Source organism: Hippoglossus stenolepis, chromosome 1 (assembly GCF_022539355.2).
Source record: "Hippoglossus stenolepis isolate QCI-W04-F060 chromosome 1, HSTE1.2, whole genome shotgun sequence".
Taxonomy (NCBI): Eukaryota; Metazoa; Chordata; class Actinopteri; order Pleuronectiformes; family Pleuronectidae; genus Hippoglossus; species Hippoglossus stenolepis.
In genome coordinates this window covers 6086790-6108343 of record NC_061483.1, presented here as the reverse complement: position 1 = coordinate 6108343, position 21554 = coordinate 6086790, and the positions used below count along the sequence as shown (strand labels likewise).

Below are 21554 nucleotides of genomic sequence, written 5' to 3'. Positions count from 1 at the left end.
CCCGAACATCACCCGGCGCTGCCACCAAAAATATGCACAATATCGCGGGAGACACACACACACACACACACACACACACACACACACACACACACACACACACACACACACAGCAATGGTGATTAATATTAGATGTTGTCTCAGCAGCTTTCAAGTGGCCCAGCCTCACGCTGCGTGCTGCATCAAAGAGAATACACACTTAAAAGTAGATTTTTGAGAACATTCTGGGGGGTGAAACAGGGGGATGTTTGTTGGTTCAAAAGCGTTTAGAAAGAGATGTTGTAGCCTCGGAGGCACGGATGGTTAGGCAGTCTTCAGAAGCTACCCCCCCCCAGGGTGGCCCAGAATAGTGGGTACAGAGAGAAAAGACTACAGGATTAGCATGTAGCGTGCAAATGGGACAATGTGACGATGATGAAAAATGTTACAGCAAATTAATACAGCGGCACATCATTTGTCAGCGGGCGTTCCCCCTCTTTTCTGAGGAGCGAAGTACCCAGCGGTGAAAACGGCTCGTTCTGAAGGAGCCGTCGCTTTAAAATATGAACGAATCAAGACTCCAAAAGTTATTTTTCGGCTCTTTTTCTAGCTGCTCTTGTGTTTCTGTGCCAGCTGCACTCCATGATATAGAGTGGAAAAAGTTACAAGTTAATTGCACCACAGAACCGATCCACCTGATCCCTCCCAAGGCAGACGTATAGATTTTCCTCCCTAAATTGAGCAGAGTTTTTTGAGGCGTCTGTTTTGAGAAATTTTCTGCTTTCAAAACATTTATTGTGTCTAGAAATCCCAGTGGACCCGGCAAGTGGAGAGGATCAGTAAATTAAACTCTAAAAATAAATACACAGAGTGGAGTTAGAATGAAGGTGTTTATTGCTGCTTGAGATTCAATTCTGTCTAAATCTAAATACCCTGAGCTCTGAATCTGATGTGCTGGTGTTTGCTGTCCAGGTCTGGAGCGCGGGACGGAGTACTCGTTCCGGGTGTCGGCCGTGACGGTGAACGGCACGGGGCCGGCCACCGACTGGACGGCGACGGAGACGTTTGAGAGCGACCTGGATGGTAGAGACACTTTGATCCCTCCCAGCATTAAATCAACCCATTGTCTCACTGGGATTAAAAGAACTTCCTCCTCCTCCTCCTTCTCTCCCACCAGAATCACGAGTCCCGGACCAGCCCAGTTCCCTCCACGTGCGGCCGCTGATCAACAGTATCGTGGTGAGCTGGACGCCGCCGGAGAACCAGGACATCGTGGTTCGAGGTTACACCATCGGCTACGGCATCGGCAGTCCCCACGCTCAGACCATCAAAGTGGATTACAAGCAGCGCTACTACACCATCGAGAACCTCGGTGAGAGGATTTGACTTCTGTTTCTAAATAGAAGAAATATTATTTTCTATCGTTTCACCATTCAGGTTCAAATACCACCAGTCAGATATTCATCACCTCTCTGAGACTGAAATCATTCCTGTATTTGTCTCATTCAGAAATATAAATGTGATTTCTGTAACTTGGCACATTAGACACTCGTCTGATTAAACTATTATACATTTATAAAAACATTTTAATTACTGATGAGCAAACATACACAGACACAGACACACACACAAGCACTATGAGGAGATTCATCTCTATGTCATATTGAGTATTTAGGGAATTAATGAGATCTTCTCCGCCGCAAGCCGGAGCCACTAATTACACACACTGGCTTAATGGGGACGCGGTAATTTAACGTCCTGATTTTTGAACAAAGCTAATTTGTCTCGGTGGTTTTTCGTCCTCGAACCATAAATGTAGAGTTTCACTTTTAAGAGGTGCAACGTCTGTCGGGCCGTACTTTAGCACAGGGTCAGTTCAGCGCTTGAGAATCTGACGTGCTCAGTATTGACTTCTTCATTTTGAAATCATTTCTTAACTAGTGAGGTCCAACACTCCCCTTATACTCGATCACACCAAATTGCACGTGCTATTTATGTGTTTATCTATGATGTGTTGTAGGGTGAGTGTCTAGAAAGGCGCTGTGAAATATAGATTATCATAATATTATTATTAAACTCATAGATATCAGTCTTCTTAGTGATGCATTATTTCTTGAAATTCACAAAAATGTCCTAAAACACCCCCTAACCAATATCGGGGGAAAAAACGTCCTGGATCCTCCCCTTTGCCTGGATTTACCCCAAAATTGTATACCTTCTTCCTCTGCCCATGTCCCACCCTTCCACCAAGTTTTGATTAAATTGGTTGTGTAGTTTTTGCGTAATCCTCCAGACAAATAGCAACGAAAACCATGGCAGAGGTTATAAAACAAAAAGCTGCGATTCTGCTCTGTTGGAAAACAACACAAATACGATTACAAATTCTGTTCTGTGGGAAAATAATTGTTTTGTCCTGCTGTGTCTATTACAGAGGTGGTAATCTGTCATTGTAATTCTCATAAATGTCATAATTGATCCTCATCAATAATTAACCAGTAATCAAAGCCTCAGGAAGGGGGTCTGGATGTGGATTGTGAGTCCAAAAATCATAATAATTTCAGGAAAAGGGAGAAATTCAGGGGTGTAATTGTTGCAAAGTATCTATACATGTATAATAGAAACCTTCATTAGAATCACAGTAAGAGATGATTGTATTCAAATACTCTGGCTGGCTAATATTGCAATTACCAGTCAAGAGTCTCGAGAGCTTCGGCTTGATTAGATATCTGCATCCATTTATCTCTCTCTCTCTCTCTCTCTCTCTCTCTCTCTCTCTCTCTCTCTCTCTCTCTCTCTCACCCCACAGACGCCAGCTCCCACTATGTGATCACACTCAAGGCCTTCAACAATGTGGGCGAGGGGATTCCTGTGTACGAGAGCGCCATCACCAGGCCACAGTCAGGTAGGAACAAAGACGACATGGAAATCCGCGAAAAACATTTAGCGTCTCTTATAGTTTGACACAGTGCAAAAGAAGGAATTTGTTATTTTAGTTTACGCTGTTCATCTGTGGAAGAAACTTAAATCCCATAATCTTAAGCTCACACACAACAGAGAGCACACCAGTTATTATGGGATGTTCAGGGCTGCAGCTGCATTATATAGCCGTAGTCTCTCACCCAGACAAAAGACGTCGACTGACATTTATCTTTGCTCTCTCTGGCCCGAGGTCATTATCAGACAGATTGTGTCGAGACTCCAAATTACCGGAGAGATAATGTGTCGTCGGGGTGTCTCGCTGCTTTGATTAACTCTTCCTCTTCATGTCTCACTTCAAATTCTGCCTCTGGAAAAGCTTTGGCGATTTGAGATTATAGAGGAGAAGCTTCTCACGTGTCATTGGAACAAATATCTTAACCAGAGTGAATAAAGTGGAAGCAGGAGTGGAAGTTTCAAACAGGCCTGATGCAGGAAAGTAGATTCAATAGAACTAAGTCACACGATTGATAAAAGCAGTGGAGCCCAAGCTGTTGTGTGTTTGAGGTGATTTAGAAATCATCAGCGTCACAGTTGACCCACCAGAGAGCAATGACACGTTCAGTTTTCATTTGTCCAGCGGCAAGATTATTTTTCCAAACGCCATCACGAGACCATAAAAGACGAAGCTTCCACGTCGAAACAATTCTCGTGACACAGATTCAATTCCTGTGTGATGTTCTCTGTTTGTAGTAGATTTGTTTAATATCAGTATCGGCCTCAGAGATCTCTGTGATGCAGCTTTATCTTCGCCATCTCTCTCTGCAAAAGCATGAAACAGATTTGCCGCATTAGCCAAGAGAACATGGATGCTCGGCTCCGTCATGGCAGCCGCACGCTCGATTCCTCAAGCCTCACGTCATAACCCCCGTTAACAATTAGATGTAGAAGTTTAAGTCCCAATCCAGTGAGCTTGACAAACGATCTTAAAGTGTGGAACACTGTAGCTTAGACGAGTTCACGCAGTTTATGTGACAGTGTCAGAAGACGAGCTGCTCCCCGGGGGGGGGCCCCAGAATGTGGGCTGCACCTGCCTCCTCTCCCGTGCAGCCTCCCACCTCCACGCTCAGCCTTGATCACGCCAGTTTGTCTCCGCCGCCGCACTGTTGCATCGCGGCGCCGGAGAGGGGGGTGGGAGGCTGGATGACATGAATCACGTCAACATGCTTCGAGGGGGGGGTGGCAGTCTGAAAGCGCGCGCGCGCACACACACCCGCACACTGTCGTACTGTACGCTTCTCTGTGTGATGCTCTCTCTTCCTCGCAGCCTCACACACACACACACACACAGGCGCGGCGCACACTCGCAGACCCCCTGTGGTGGCTCTGGCAACCCTTCGTCAGATCCAAACGTTTCCTCTCAAAGCAGAACCAAAGCCCACCACCATCGTCTGCTGCTGAATCCTCGGGGGCGCGTTCCCTTCCTGCCAGTTTGTTAAAGTCGGGATTAAAAAGACGAGCTGACCTACATAGTACTTTTATAAAAAAAAAAAAAAGCTGAGGAAAAACTTGGTGAACTTGGGTTGAGGGAGTGCTGGTTTAATATGTTAAAGTGGTGTGATGTCTTAACTGAAAGATCAGGAAGAGAGGGATTTTACTCCCATCGGTGAAACGTTACAAAGGCAAGTCAGCCTCTCTGCTGCTGCTGCGTATTCTACTTGTAAATACTGGGGACTGTGTTCTTCCAAGCTGGATAAAGAAAGGCAGCTTGTGTGCCTCTCTCCGAAAAAACCTCAGTGCCTCTCCACAACCGCATGAATGCTTGGATCTTCATCACACACACAAACACACACACACACACACACACACACACACACACACACACACACACACACACACACACACACACACACTCTGACTCACTCAGTCTTGGGAATATAATGAGGGCAGCTCTGCACAAAGAGGTGTCAAATGGAGAGGAGCGGGGGAGGCGAGCACCAACAAGTGGTCGAGGAGGAGGGACTGACCAAAGAGTTTCCCTCCATCGCGTCTGAACCGAGGACAGAAGCAGGAGCAGAGGCCAGGATGCCATCTTGAAGCGTTTGCCCTTCAGATAGTTACAGCCCCTGTTTCCCTCTTACACACACACACACACACACACACACACTCTCTCACAAAAAGGAGATAATTAAACAGCAGCTTGTTGTTACGCAACAGACTAAACACCATTTATCATATTTAAGTGCTGGACTGTGTTTTGCGCGAGGCCCTGAAAGGTGAACGCCGCTAATTGAATTCACTACTTACTCGATAAACAGGAGGATGATAGAAACACGCAGAGAGAAATGTGCCAAGAGATTATTATACCATTATTTCACTATTTCTATTTTCCTTTTCTATACTATGTTTGTTTTTACATCACAGGTCATGTTTATTTTACAGATTTACAGGATTTTTTTCTATGATTAGTTACATTAGTTTATATTTTTTAAAGCATTTTTTTTTACTGCATTAGCAAATAAGACATTTTTACCTACTTTTCTCTACAAAATGTACTTTATTATTATATATTTATATCCTCATACAAAAGGACACATTCCACCAGATAAGGATTTTAACTCTATTGATGTTCTTCACTGTTTTGATATAACTATAAGATATAAGAACTGATAATGATCCTGTATCAAATCTGTCTGATTTATTATTTAGATTATTTTACAGGGAGACTGCGCACTAATAAAAAATCCGCTTTTACATAGTCTAATTAAAGAATATAGGAATAAATATACTACACTCATAATGCACAGCCACAATAAATAAAGGATTCATATTAGTAAAGGACGCCATTTAGGGCCTAGTTATAATAAACAGCACAGCAGCACAACATCCAAAGCAATGTCATGTAGTTGATGCAAACCAAATTGTATTTATTATAGTTTTACGTCTCTGTCAGAGGATTATTGTGATCAGGAGCGTATTTAACTATTCCTGATTCAGAGAGCGACTGTGGAACCTGTGGAAAGTGGGAAAAAAGCCCAAACTCTGCCTTTTTCACCACAAGCTTCTGAGGCTCAGAACAGAAGCAGCACATATACATCCAACGCCACTTGTCCGTGACCCTTCCCTCCTCCCCGCCTGCAGGCTCCGTTGCTTTAAGCCTCGATATTCTCTCCACAGTTTTCAAGGACATGATGCACTCTGTCAAAGTTACCCTGCGTAGGGTGGGGGGGTATTGTTCCTCTGTGTCCTTCCTGTTTATCCACCCTGTGTTAAAATGCTGTGATTGTGTCGAATCTCTGTGTCGACACTTTAAAGTGCGAGTTTGAAATGTTGGATGCAGGACTGTGGATATCTGCTTTCACTCCAGTTCTCACATTGACTGTATTCTTGTATCTTGTGAATAGAGAATCTCTTCTTCTCCCTCCGTACTGCTGCAGTAGTTATTAATAGAACACCACATGCTGTATAGTAGCTTCTATAGAGCAGCTGCATCTTATTGTAGAGGTCAGTGTCTGTTTTTTCTAATAGAATCTTCTCTCTCTTTCTCTTCATCTTTCCCACTCCCACTCCCATCCCTCCTGCTCCTCCTCCTCCTCCTCCTCCTCCTCCTCCTCCCTCATCGTTGCCCTTCGTTTTAACTCATTAACCTTATTTTTTCGTTTCCCTCCCTGCATCCCGTTACTTGACTCCACTGCCCGATCCACGCCACGCTTCTCGTTGTGTTTTAATTTTGCTCATTTTTAATTTGTGTGCGTGCATGAACGCGGGTGTTTCTGCCGGACGCGCAGACCCCACTGACCCCGATGTTGACCTGTATGAACTCTTCCCTGCTCCATACACCCCAGTACCAGACCCCTCCCCCATGATGCCGCCCGTGGGTGTTCAGTCCTCGGTGCTGAGCCACGACACCATCAAGGTGACCTGGGCCGACAACTCGCTGCCCAAAAACCAAAAGATCACAGACAACCGCTTCTACACGGTGCGATGGAAGACCAACATCCCTGCCAACACCAAAGTGAAGGTGAGACTTTTTGGTTTGACACGTGGATTTGTGTTAGTGGGAGATTTGTGTTCATAATGTTGTTCTCAATCATCTGAGCTCCAGTTTAAATTTAAAACTCAGAATGAGATGAAGCCTGGAGTTACTGAAGCTTTCTGGTTTCACCTCAAGAACTTTTAATCAGAGCCCTAACGGCTGATATGGAAAGTTTAATTTTTTACGTTTATTTTCTTAATTCCATTTCTATATATTTGGTTGTATTTGTATTTTCTTTTTTATTTATAGTTATTTATCTTAAAGTTTATCATTAAACTGTAAAATATCAGGCCTTAATTACATTTAGTTGTCGTATAGATTCGATAACAACATGTTATATACACATATATTTAATATAATTGATCTGTATCAGAAAATAAATCCATACTGTTCAGGCTCTACTTTTAATCCAAACAAACATCTTTTACGACCGAGAGAAATTCAGTTAATCTCAAATCATTTCTCTGCGATCAAACCACCGAGTCCCGCTCCCTCGTCCAATCCAGTTTGATCTCCGTGTATTTCGGTGCAGCGCACGTCGTCAGACCTGCACTTTCCACGGAGATATATCGATGTGCTGAAAATATATAGTGAAGTAATGTGGGGATATATAATAAAGTATTCCCACTGCAGCTCCTCAGCTCCTCAGCCGCAGCGTAATGCAACAAGGTTTCTGTAAACAAGCCATGATTTATTTTCCACAGACTCTGAAACCATGAAGTGGTGTTGTCACTTTGAGTCATTGTTCCACGAACACGTCGCAATTAAGACTTTCTCTCAACTTTATTTTAGTTCGTAACAGTTCAAAGGTCAAATCAACTCTTTTTATACAAAACGTGTTCTTGTCTAGTTCTTCTCTAATTATCTTAACGCCTCTTGGTGAAGGTGTAATTCTTAAGATTCACACCCTGGTTGAGTCGGTGACAGCATTGATGCTGCAGCCCCGCTTGTTGTCAGAAGAGCAGCTGGTGGATGTTTTTTTATCTGCAAACAAAGTCATGTTGTTTTGAGCAGCAGCGACCAAAACAGTTTAGCTTCCAGATGCATTTTTGATGAGCAGTTGTGATCCGTGCGAACCGGAGACACACAGATTGTGTTTTATAAAATGTCAGAGGTCTTCAAATAGTTAGTTTTGTTTGACCATCAGGTGATTCACAGTTAAATGGAAGCTAAAATAAATAAGTAAACAATCGCTACTTTTATTGCTTTAATAACATGGAGATAAAACTGATTAATTTCAATTGAGCGGATATTCGACATTCAAACAAGCTGGAGTCGACGTTCAGTGAAATGATCAAGTTCAACACTGGTGTGTGTGTGTGTGTGTGTGTGTGTGTGTGTGTGTGTGTGTGTGTGTGTGTGTGTGTGTGTGTGTGTGTGTTAGTGTGCACAGACCTGTGGCAGAGCTCAGATAAAGGTTTGTGTTTACTGATAAATTATTCAACAAGGACAAGACAAACTGAGAATAAGTAAAAGAGGCTGTAGATCTGACACAGTGCATTCTCCATCCACCACACACACACACACACACACACACACACACACACACACACTCAGCACTCTGTCGGTTCTGGAGTCACAAGCTTGTAGCTGCCATCTTCAAAATTCACCAAACATCTGAAGAGATGCGTGACTTATCGATTATTTGCTAATCAGCACAAAATGAAGGGAAACTGCAGGACAGGTGTTTGGTCATGAGTTCACATTGTGTGTCCACAGCATCACGTCTACATGTTGTCACGTCGTCTTGTGCAGATGCTCTAACGAGTTTGATTCTCACACTGCGGCTGTAATTAAACAGCTCCACCGGCTCATTATGTTTCTGTCCCGTTAATGAAATCCATTTAAGTAACAAGTCTGTTAAAGAGTCGTCCTGGTGCGGACTACATCTTCTACATGCTGTTGTATATATGCTAACATGGCTGTCCAGACCTGCAGTAATTGGCTAAATGTAGCTCGTCTCCTCTCCGGGAGCGAACGGAGCCAGACGAGCTTGTACATTATTGAAGAGACAGCTGCTCTCCGACCGGCTGCAGGAACACGCTGTCTTCTGCTCCGACCCTCTTGTTGGAGATCTGCACTTGGTGTCGTAGCGTGCGACTTCAAGCTGCGGACAGAAACTGGATGACCGGTGGAGCTCGAGGTGAACGGTTGCGTAACTCGAGAGTTAAAATCCGCTGACTCCGGTGATTCCAATCAGATGTTAAACGTTCTGGTGTTTGTGTTGATCCTCTGCCACGTTTTGGGGTTTTCTGCTTATTTGTAATGGCTGCGCTTCTCCCTGTGCAGCTCAAACATGATGAAGCACGTCGCTAAAATGTAAAAGCTTCTGTTTCCACTCAGTGGTCTGAGTGTGTAATGTATCCTAACCTCTGGAAAAACACTCAGACTGGTCGTTATCCTTAGAAACAAAAACATCAGTCGATGGAGAGGGGGAAGAAAAGTTCGACTAGTTTGAGATTTAATAAGTTTTTCAAGCAAACGTTCATTTCTTCCAGCTTCTCATTGACAACCACTTAATGATTTTTCTGTCTCATCTGAAGTAAACTTAATATTAAGGTTTTCTTTCTTTCCACTTGAGACCGTATTGCTTAAATTGACTAAAGATTAAATAGAAAACAAAACAAAAAACCATAAACAAAGAAAATTGGTAGAAGAAAATAATAATAAAATCATTTATCTTGATGGTAAAGTTATGCAGACCTGGCGTCTTTGTCCCTAAACGTATTGCCTGTTTCCTTTTTTTCTGCTCAATACATCTTATTTCACTCTAAACAATAACGTTACCATATCTAACACTGTCCATCGTGTCAGTTTCTTGTGATAAAATCTAAGATGTCCCTTTAGGATTCATTTAAATGCACAATTACGAGACTAAAACACAATTCGATCAATAATCAGCACCAATCTATGAAGTAGTACATTTGTATTATATTATAAATAAGAATTTGTTTATTTTCATGAATAACAAAATACTTTTGACTCCTCAGAGACGTGAGCAGCACTTGAATGTCGTCACACAAACTGACTTGTTGTTAATTGTGTGTTGTGTGTCTGTCTCTCGTCAGATGGCCAACACCACCAGCCTGAACCACATGGTGACGGGTCTGAAGCCCAACACGCTGTACGAGTTCTCCGTCATGGTGACCAAGGGCCGCCGCACCAGCACGTGGAGCATGACTGCGCAGGGCACGACCTTCGAGACCAGTAGGAGACTTCACACGCACAAAAAAACTACACAACAGCACAGGAAACATACACAATCACAAACATGTCATACAGTCACAAGTTTTCTATCAAAGATCTCACATTAAATATAAGTGAAAATAGAAGAAACCTGCAGCAGATTTTGTGATTGCAGTAATTTCAGCACTGCTTCCGTGAGAAATCCAAATACACAATGGAATAATAATAACATCAACAACCCAGGACCTGACTCCTTTATTTGTTTGAGCCCAGAGTAAATTGCCTGTAATATTGTTTTTGCTTCACTATTCTATGTCTGTTCATCTTTGTTTCCCTTTGTCTCCCTGTTACCGTTGTTGCTTTGCACAGCATCACAGAGACGACAGTAAATAATTACTGAGTCAGCCAAATCAACATCATATAAATGGACTGTGTGACTGTTAAAATAACCCATAACACCATCACCATGGCGATATAAAGTCCTTTTTTTAAAAGCCACCGGCCGCTCGGTGTTGAGAATGCACGACGCCCCGGTTATTGGTGTGTGATTTGTGCAGCGCTCTGGACCTAATGGACACTAAAATTTGCAAGCTGGAAAGAATCGGAGCCCATTCTTCATCGTAAGGTGTAATTGCTGAGCTAAAAGATTCACAATAAACCTAAAAACTCATTTTCTTTCAAGCCACTTCTGTATCTGCATTATTGGATTGAGATTTAGTGGACTGGCCCTGGAGGGGAACGTTTGGCTTTCTCTTTTGTGCCAACAACTGCAGCGGCCGCCGGCATTATGTCTTTCCGGTCGTCTGTCCTTCTGTCCTGTTCGAGGGAAGTTATTCAAATTCAGTGGAAACATTCACCTGGACTCATAATGGACGGATTAGATTTTGATAATGATACGCGTCCATGTAGTGATGAGTCCCAATTCAGCAATAAAGAGTTTTATTACATTTATCAAAAGGCTATTGTAGAAATTGTGATGTGATTGGCGGCTGTGGCTCTGAAGGAAGAGCGGGTCGTCCACAAACCAGAAGGTCAATGGTTCGAAGTGTCCTTGGGCAAGATACTCGACCCCAAATTGGTGTCTGATAGAAAAAGTGCAGACTATAGTAGCAGTTGTATAAATGTGTGTTTGCGAATTTGGCTGGAAAAAGCACTTTTTTAACATTTACCATTGACCATATTATGAGTTTGGATGTAAACTGGAAAAATGAGCAGATCCAGTAAAACGTTTTTTGTTCTTCTCCTCATTTCAAACCTTTATGAAAACAGCGAGATGATAAATCAAAATTTGTCCTATTTTAAAGGAAACCGTTTTTTAAAACTGAACAAAGCGTGTTTCATCTTGACCCTTTCTCTGACCTCCTCAACACAACTGATGTTCTGCCTCGTGCGTCTCCACAGTCCCCAGCTCGTCTCCCAAAGACGTGACCGTGGTGAGCAAAGAGAACAAACCTCGCACCATCATCGTCAACTGGCAGCCGCCCTCCGAGGCCAACGGGAAGATCACCGGTGAGTCTGATAACCTGCTGGGTTCACTGGAAAAAGTTAGATGTCTGGCTTCCTGTGTTTTAACTGTGAAGATCCCTCTGTCGATCTTATTTAAAATCTTCCGATCCCTTCTCTGTTGCAGGCTACATCATCTACTACAGCACGGATGTGAATGCTGAGGTCCACGACTGGGTTATCGAGCCGGTGGTGGGAAACCGCCTGACGCACCAGATCCAGGAGCTGACGCTGGACACCACCTACTACTTCAAGATCCAGGCCCGCAACTCCAAGGGCATGGGCCCCATGTCCGAGGCCGTCAACTTCCGCACTCCAAAGAGTAAGTTCACAGGATCGGGCCGAGACCGGGAGGGGAAACTTCAAAGTCAAACGTCCAACAGCTACAGAGACAGATATTATATATAATGAATTAAGTCATAAATCACTGAGACACGAATTTATGTTATAATTACTTGATTTTTTGGGGGAGGGGCCAAGTCCACAACTTTAAACAAATGCGAATAAGGTTCTGTATCTGACGGACGTGTTACTAGGCAACTACATACATCCTATATTAGCTTCATTAGATAATAATGTCAAGGCTGTTTTTTTATTTTATAATAATAAAACTTGATTTCTATAGCACTTATATAGAAAAGATTACAAAGGGCTTTCCAAAGTACATGTAAGTACAACGTAACAGAACGAAACAAGAAAAAAAGTTATAATAATGTAAAAGTTCTTGTTAAACTTCTCCTGATTCTTAAGAGCTGAGTCGAGGATGTTTCCTAAGGTTTGTTGATCGGTTTGTGACAAATTACAAGTTCAGTGAGCTTCACTTTGCTGCTGACTCCTTCTTTTGTTTTTATCTGAGTAGTTAAATAAGGCTTCGTCCCTTTAACAACACTTTTACTCATGAGATGTTTCGTAAATACTTCTTTTCCTGGATTTGTAGGAAGCTGTTTTAGTTTTAATTCAGATGCTTTGCTCCTAATCTCAGTTTGGCTGTTTCTGAAATTCACTCTTGCTGCTTAATATTCTCACTGTTTCTCATTCTTCTGGTTTTGCACCTCTCCTCCTCACAACCCCCCCGACTCCTGCTCTGTCTCTCCCTCGCTGCTCTTTTTCAGCTAACCTGTTTTTTGCTTTTTATTGTCTCTCCCTCCCTGCTCTCCTTTGGCCTGTTAAGCTGAGTCCTCTGACAAAATGGCTAATGACCAAGGTAAACTCCCCGTCCGCACTTTTTTATCTTTCACCGCTGGCTCTGCTCGTCCAGCGTCTCTCTCTCTCTCTCTCTCTCGTTCCAAAGATTTCCATCTTCTGGGCTGATGAAAACTTGGGCTGCATGACCGGCCAAATCAGTTTGTGTTTAATAGGAAATATTTGAACTGGGATGTATCTCATGAAGGTTTGAGGCCATAAAACATTTTTGTCCCCCTCCTTGTATCAGCCTCCAATCTTCCACCGAAGCAGGGACCTTCAGGCAACCAGGACCCACAAGACCCTGGGACGTCAGTTGGTAAGGTTTTCCTCCACGGTCCTGCTCAGATGTCATGTTGTCAGTTTTGAAATCTGCAATTAATACAGATTTTTAGCTCAATATTTTCGTTTGGTAGTTGGATGTTGTTAGTAATTGTCCACTGCTTTAAACCAGGAACCGGGTCCATTTTTGCAGGCTACCAACCCGTTATCCACAGTTATCTCCAAGTCAGCCTTCAACATCTGACCCGTGGTGTGTTAGGGCCGCCTTGTTCTCTCGTTTCTGTGGCCGAGTTGTGTTCTCGGAAAAGAATGTCTCACTGGTCGCAGCTCCTACAGTCGTGTTTTCTCCACGACGACGTGCTAATACTCTTTGACAAGCAGCAGAGACACTGAGAACATTTCCACCACTGGCTATTTCAGTCTTTACTGGATCCTGCTTTAATCCAGTGTGTAGGATTTAGGCTGCTCTATTGGCAGAATTAGAATATAATATACATAATCATGTTTTAATTTGTGTTTAATCATCATGAATTAAGAACCCTTGTGTTTTAATTAGCTTAGAATGAGTCCTTAATAGTTGCAGCACCATATTTCTACAGGAGCCCAGAGCAGACAAATCAAACACTAGCTCTAGAACCTTTTAGGCCGCCATAGGTTCTCCTACACATCTGGAAAAAAAGTGGTGAAGGGAGGTGTATTCAGTGTCTCGCAGTCTGCAGCCTCACCACTAGATGTCCCCAGATCCTCCACACAGGGCTCCCTTTAAAGAGGTATTTGTCTAATCTAATCTTTCTCCTCTCGAGGTAAATCAGGGGTTGGAAGCAACAGTGAGAATCACATCGTGGTCATCATCATCATCATCTCGGTGGGAGCCTTCACCATCATAGTGGTGGTGGTCGGCGCCTTCCTGTGCACACGGCGCACCACGTCCCACCAGAAAAAGTAAGACGCCCCTTTTCAATTGTCTGTTTTTACTCCTCTGCAGCTCAGCTCCTGTGTCCCCTCTTCCACGTTCTACGGCCCCTCTCTCTGTAAACCAGTGTTTCACCGCTGCCTCTGCGTTCTCCTCTGCAGAAAGCGAGCCGCCTCAAAGTCCGCAAACGGCTCCCACAAGTACAAGGGAAACGCCAAAGACCTGAAGCCGCCCGACCTCTGGATTCACCACGAGAGGCTGGAGCTCAAACCCATGGACAAGTCGCCAGACCCCAACCCAGTCATGACCGAGACGCCCATCCCCCGCACCTCGCAGGACATCACACCGGCTGACAGCGGCCTGGAGAACAACCCCCACCTGCAGCAGAGGCGCAACTCCTACCGCGGTCAGTCATGCCCGGGGGGGGGAAGACTTAATATTTGATGCTATGAAAGAAAGAGATCAAAGTGAAATGTCACCCCTGCTGCCTGAGTTCACATGCATAATCATTCTGAGCAAACCTCTGGAGTTGGGCTGGAAACTACTTCCTCAAAGATTTCACAAGAATTGGGTTTTGGGTTTGATTCCAGCTGCGTGAACGGAGGAGTCGTAAAGAATTTGGGATGTTTTTGTCTCACAGGTCAACACTTGTCTTTCCTGTTGTGTTTGTTGTGATTATCATGCAAAACATTTCATGCTTTTCATACACACAGCGCCCATTACTTGTCTTGATTGTGGTGCCGCGAGCGCAAACTGTCACCGCTGCAACTAAGTAAAGTGGAGGCTCTCAATATAATTAGCTCACAACATAATGTGAGTGACAGAAATGTAATTAAGGATCCTGAGGTCTGTTGATGGATCATTTCACGAAAACAAAAAAGGAATTGAGCAACGTAGAGTAGCCGCTCTTTCTGATTGGCTGGTTTCCATCGTACCTTTTAGGCCACGAGTCAGAGGAGAGCATGTCTGCACTAGCAGGTCGACGAGGGATGAGGCCTAAAATGATGATGCCTTTTGATGCACAGCCGCCTCAGCGTAAGTGTGTGTGTGTGTGTGTGTGTGTGTGTGAGAGAGAGACAGAGAGAGAATGTGTGTTTTCTGACAAACGTTATGATCAAGGTTAATTTGGAAAATTAAAAGCACAAAGATATTTTTAACAAATTGCAAATTTCAAAAGAATACATGAATCCGATTTTTATGTCAAATCAAATGAACAAGTCCATTTCATGCTTCCCATAAAAATTTTCATTTTTAATGTTTGTTTTTTCTGAGTTTCTTCCCTCGTCAATTTGGCAATAATATTTAAATGTGTTTATCGCAGAAAACTGCATGTGTGTGTGCTTGTGTGTGTGTTTGTGCATCTCACCAGTGATACTTCATATTCATTCATCATTATTACAGCCGGTTAAACATCTCATCTTGATTATGTGTGTGTGTTTCTTTGTGTGCGTTTCTGTGTGTGTGTGTATCCATGTCCACTTCCATCCACAGCTGTGATTAGTGCTCACCCCATCCATTCCCTCGATAACCATCACCACCATTATCACATGGGCAGCCTGGCGTCGCCGACACGGAGCTACCTCTACCACCAGGGTAGCGGCCACTCACGTCCGCACGCCTGCGCCTCCCCCATCTCCCATCTAGACAGGGTGGACTCTGCAGGTGAGACGCTGCCACCTGCTGGACGGCTGACTAACAGGGCAGGGCTGGAATGTGGGGGGCGTATTCATTCATCGATTTGTCATTAACTCCTTCATCCACATTCAGCCGCCATCTTCTGTTTGCTTTTCTTATTTTGGTTCTATTAAGTGTAACTAACCCTTCTTCTCTGACCTCTCTGCCTACTTAAATGATTTAATATGCTCTTCTCTGCTCAACTCAAGAACAAATTTAAAAATACTGAAAATGTACTGGTCGCACCTTAATTAGATTCTCTTGTTTATTTATTTTACATCATAACATAATACATGCATTAATGAGTACTTATTACACAAAGTATGCAATAAGTATTTAAATTTAAATGCATGTTGGATATTTGTCAGCATTTTTGACATGTTATAGACTTATTTTTGGATATTTATAATAAAAATGTTTGAACTCAGCCCAACCCCTATTGATATATTGAATAATCCTATTAATAATAGAAATCCTGTGTATATGACATACTACAATTTTCTCTATAATGTCTGAAATGAGTGAAAATGCCCATCACGAGTTTCCAGAGTCCAAATGTTGAATGGGAATTGTTTATTTGTTCAAACAACAATGCAAATATGAAGATATTCAGTTTATTAACATATGAGACATAAAAAACATCCAATTGTTCACATCTGAGAAACTGTAACTGGCTCTTTTTTTGGGGCATTTCAAAAAGGATTAATGAAATATGTTGACAGTCGCCTGTTGGATGTGTTTTGTGTAAAGAAAAGAGAGAAGCTGCTTCACACACCACTAAGCTCCTGCACTAAATCTGTACAGCGGCTCTATGAGGCAGGCTGGAGCCCTGGTGTATGAATGCAAAACCCCACCAGCTCATTGTGTCCCCCCATGCGTCCCCTCTCCAGAGTCGGTCAGGAACACCCCCAGTACGGAGCCCCTCCCTCCAGCCGCCGCCGCCTCCTCCCAGGCCTCCTGCCCCTCGGAGATCATGGCTGACCCCGAGGGCAGCTACCACGGCTCCTCCACCACCGAGGAGGAGCCCAGCTACTCCAGCAACCTGCCCCCGCACCGCTCGGCCCACCCGCACGCCCACGCCCACCCGCTCAAGAGCTTCGCTGTCCCAGCGATCCCAGCTACCAGCTACCCGTCGTACGAGTCGCCCGCCCTGCCCAGCACGCCCCTGCTCGCTCAGTCCGGTGAGAAGAAACACACACAGACACACTCACACACACACACAAAACACACACATTGAAACTTGGGTAAGATCAGAAAGCAAAAGCGACTCTCATGGCATAATAGGCAAAAAAATCATAAACTCATTTATTGTGAACAGATTTGTGAATGAAAATCAACAGAGAATCTGTATTTTACATGATCTAATGAATGTGATGAGGTTATTATTAGATTATTATTGACTCCGGAAGCAGCTGTTAACAAAACACCAGCTCCATTTAGTGTGGAGGTTTGGAGCAAATGTTGTAATTGTAAAAAAAGAAAATTGTTCAGTCATTATTGATTCTTTAATTAAACATACATTTTTATGTCAGTGTGTTAATCCAGCTCTGTTATCTGTGAATGAAAAACTATTAAAATAAAACTTTTATTCTGAGTTATTGATTGAATTCAATAAATTTCCGAAAGTGGGAAAAAATTCCTGGATCCAAATCCACACCAAAATTTATTGGGTTCTTCCCCCATTCCACATCCTTACACCAGGTTTCGTGGTCTGTCCAATAGTTTTTGTGTAATCCTGCTAACAACCAAAAAAACAAACATTGTGATATGACTTGAGGTAATGTCACTTTTGGAGAATTAATTTGTTTGATGCAGGTATTTTTTGCGTTCACTGACTGTTGTATATATTTGTGTTCACAGGGCCGCCCACTCACCCCCACGTTGTGAAAACAGCCTCCATTGGAACACTAGGAAGGACACGAACACCGATGGTGGTCATCGTGCCCAATGCCCCCGACGTCCCAGAGACCAGCAAGATGTTGGAAGATGTAGACAGCGTGAGTATAGCGCCCCACACTGGCTGTTTGTAGCAACGCAGCCTGTTTTTTTTGGGCCCGAGTGTTGAATATTTGTGATATTTATTCAGTGCTGTTTATTTAACAGAAATATTTCAATCACACATTCCTTCAAAATCCATGTCAGTTTTTTTGGGCACTGGACTGTACGGTTACTTTTCAACTGCACATTGGTTTTAACCATATTTTGTATTTGTTCTCTCTCTCTTTTTATTCTTTCCAACTTCAATCTCACCATTTTCTATTATTCTGTCGGCTGCATTTGATCATTTATTTTAACTCCAAATAACCGATCTTAACAAAAACCCTTAACTGGAATGATTTTCACTTTAATTTACCATTTTCTCTTGGGTGCTGGATGTTTTTGCTTTTGTCTGCTGCCTCTTCTTGTGTTTCCACCATTTACAACGCTTCAGTCCCATTGATCCATCCCCCAGCTCGCCTCACCCCACCCATTCGACTCCCCCTGCCCTCTGCGAAAGATCCCTGACTGACCCTCTCCTCCTCTCGTCTCCTCCCCTCTCTTCTCCTCCCTCTCCCCGCCTCCAGGTGCTTGCCTCCCTCCCCCCCTGCCCCTCTCCCGCCCCTCGCAGTAACCCTGTTCCTCTCCCTCAGAACTACGAGCCCGACGAGCTGACCGAGGAGATGGCCCACCTCGAGGGCCTGATGAAGGACCTGAACGCCATCACCACAGCGCCATGAGCACGCACACACACGCAGAAACACACCTCTCTCCGTCATCCAACACACACATACACGCACACACACACACACATACAGAAAGACACACACACACACACACTCCTAAGTCAAACAAATCGCAATCGAACACAAACCTTTTGAGCCAGAGGCTGGTGGACACAAAATGGCTTCTTGTGCCCAAGAGAACTCTCACATCCCCCTGCAGAGAAAAAGAAAACTCCAGACTGAAACTCAGAAACTGTTTTTGGCTCACATTGCTCAGTCTCAGGAGATTGCCATGAGAGGGAGAAAAAAAAGTGAGACGCTTCATCTTTTTATGAAGAACCATTCTCAGAGACAATGAACACTAAAAACATTGGTCGCTCTCAACCGGAAGATTGTGAATTTTTTCCTCAGCAAAGATGCGTACGGTAGGTTTTTTCTGTGGCGAACGCTCGCTCCCGGCGAGACAACGGTTGATTCAGTGTCAAGTGAAATGGAGAAAGTCCAAAAATATGCTGGTTTCGATGTCGGTGCTCATGCGGCGCAGTCTACACACAGTGTTTGTTTGATCCGTGTTTTCTTTGTGCATTTTGTATAACTATTGGGCCGTTTCAGTGACGTGAACATTGGATATCAGCCTCCTTTTACAAGCCGACATTACTCATAAACATTTTCCTGTTTTTACCCCTTGTGTCATATATTGTGCCATGACTTTTTATTATTTTCTATGTTATTATATTATTTTTTTTACACACATATCCTTATAAACATGTACATATGTTGTTTTTGTTTTTTTTAAACTGCCTCATCCTTTTTTGATGTTTCCCATTGTTCCATCATCATTATTATTATTATTATTTGGAATGAAAGTGGGATTATAAATGAGTCCTGGAGCTCAGTTTTCATATCGTAAGGAGCGAGAAGCCGGATGTGTTTCTACAGTGCGTTCTCCTCTGGCATTGTGTTGCCCCCTTTGTACATTAAAATGTCTTTTTTGTTCCAGTCTTTTGTTTGTTGTGGGAGCTCCGTTTTAAAAGCCTTACCAACGTGTTTGTGTGTCGGACGGTCGGGACGACTCGGGCCTCCGCAGATGTCGCTCCTCTGCGTCGTTCTGTGGGACTTGACAGTGTCTCCTCACAGGTCTGAGGTACCTAGGACTCAGGGCACTGACCCCCCCCACCCTCCACCCCTCCTAAAAACACATAAATGAAAAACATCACATGGCACCTGCTTAATCAATCAATCACCTGCATCAGACCAGTTATCTTTTATACGAAGCGTTCGATCAGACGTGTGTGTGTCATTTCCAAAAGCCAATATTTGGTTTCAGACATCCGTGCTGCTGAACCCAGTGTGTTTGTTGGTTTTCTCCCCTGCTGTCCATCATCCGACGCCACAGCCTGGTTCTCTCACAAACCTTATACGATGCAAAGATGTTGGCCTTTTGAATGGGACTCCCAGAATTTTCTTTTTTTTTACATGGTAGTTTTTGTATGAAGAAAAAAAAAAAAGAAGCTTGTTCTACACACAAATCCAATGTAAAAAGGAAAAAAAATGTTCATCTAAGAAAGTAGTTTTTCATTACCCTCTTACCCAAAGAAATTTGTCATTTGCAATCATAGTAATTTGCTCTACTTTTTGTGAATACCATGTTTCTCATAAATGTGCATCATCATGAATGTCAATATAACTGTAAGAGATTTTAACTATGGATACAAACAAGGAACAAGTTTTTTTTGGTGGGAAAAAAAAAAAAGATTGAAAACAAAGAGGGGAGGAAAAAGGACCGGACTCCATTTGGGAAATAATCTATTGAGTTGTAAACAGTTGAACCTGTATTGCACTTTTTCACAATTTTTGAAAAGTACATTTCTTACATATCTTGTGTTTTAAATATCAGAAGCTGTTTGTGTAACGTAGTGTCCTAGGTAAGCAGCAGGCAGCTGGTCTTGTTTTTTATGTTTATTATTTGTTTTGCTTCAGAGATGATATGAATTTGAGCAGCCGGGTTGTTTACTTTGTGGCTCATGAGGAATTCTGTTGTTGCTTGTTCATGTACAGAGCTTTCTTTGCTTTCTGTAGAAAAAAAGATCTGTGGCTTTTTAAAAAATGTTGGAAAAAAAAAAAGGTTTGGAAAAAAAGATGTTTTTTTATTGGTGCTCCTATACATTGTGTATACAAACTATTATGAATACTAACAAAGTAAATGATTCTGCTCGTCTTCTTTTCACCGGACATCATCAGGTCACTGAACAGAAATAGGCTGTGATACACAATCTGATAGTCTCAGTTACTCTCCTTTATATCAATCAATGAGATTTAATTTGTACATTATTTATAAAGCCCTTTTACAGTCTTGATGACCCAAAATACTTAACAGCACAGTTCTGACATTCACACTTTGATCCATCTATGTGCGTCATTTTCTCCCATCACACATCAATCCCACAGCCGTCAGCGGCAACATGAGCTTCTCGCCTAAGGACATGGAACGGATCGAACTCTTGACCTTCTGGTGAGAGGACGACCGGCTGAGCCACAGCTGTGGAGCTGTATAGCCCATATACAATTACAGTTTGCGTCATGTGGTTTAACAATGTGCACAAGGTGCTACATCCTCTTGTCATTGACCCTCGACTAGACTAAAAAAAGACCTTTTAACAGGAGAACAAAAATGCAGAAACATAAAGGAGAGTCACAAGTGAGGGATTCTCCCAGTACAAGTACAATAAAAATCTGAATCAGTTTATTGCCAATTAGGTTTAAACGTACAAGGGATTTACCGTGGTGTGTTTCTGAATAAAAAACAATATAAAAATATTATGGACACTAGAAAAAGGATTGTGCTATATGTTGTAAACATTAGAAAGGGATGCGCAATATAAGATAAAACTTTATTGATCCACACACCGGGTAAATCCAGTTGTTACAGCAGCAGGCAGATCGGAATGAGGTATAAAAAATGTTAATTAAGTATGTAAATTATATAGACCTTTCACTGTAGTGGCTTGTATAGAAACGTTATGAAGTAAAGTGCAGTGGCACAGGATGATTGCACGAGCAGTCATAATCATTTAAGGACATATTGTGATGTGCAGAGGACACAAATGTGCAAAAAGTTCCTTTAGAAATAATGCAAATAGTATGAGGGTTAGGGTTAGTGCAGAAAACAGTGCAGTGTTTT

At 42.9% G+C, this 21554-nt stretch overlaps 1 protein-coding gene across 12 annotated transcripts in view; it reads left to right on the top strand.

Annotated features, from left to right (window-relative positions):
• Positions 1–20581, top strand: part of neo1a (neogenin 1a) — a 163228-nt gene extending 142647 nt beyond the window's left edge. For 2 of the 12 annotated variants that reach the window (XM_035151945.2, XM_035151888.2), the window contains exons 14-29: positions 952–1062; positions 1157–1351; positions 2786–2881; positions 6684–6916; positions 10000–10138; positions 11519–11626; positions 11748–11942; positions 12792–12824; positions 13053–13121; positions 13888–14026; positions 14159–14403; positions 14940–15032; positions 15489–15659; positions 16562–16852; positions 17532–17668; positions 18236–20581. In XM_035151945.2, coding sequence (XP_035007836.2) covers positions 952–1062; positions 1157–1351; positions 2786–2881; positions 6684–6916; positions 10000–10138; positions 11519–11626; positions 11748–11942; positions 12792–12824; positions 13053–13121; positions 13888–14026; positions 14159–14403; positions 14940–15032; positions 15489–15659; positions 16562–16852; positions 17532–17668; positions 18236–18388 — 2408 coding nt within the window. In that variant the 3' untranslated portion in view covers positions 18389–20581. Of the gene's footprint in view, positions 1–951; positions 1063–1156; positions 1352–2785; positions 2882–6683; positions 6917–9999; positions 10139–11518; positions 11627–11747; positions 11943–12791; positions 12825–13052; positions 13122–13887; positions 14027–14158; positions 14404–14939; positions 15033–15488; positions 15660–16561; positions 16853–17531; positions 17669–18102 lie in introns of all 12 variants that reach the window. The other 10 variants (XM_035151993.2, XM_035151925.2, XM_035151897.2 and 7 more) reach the window with 10 other exon arrangements.
• Positions 20582–21554: the final 973 nt, after the last annotated feature.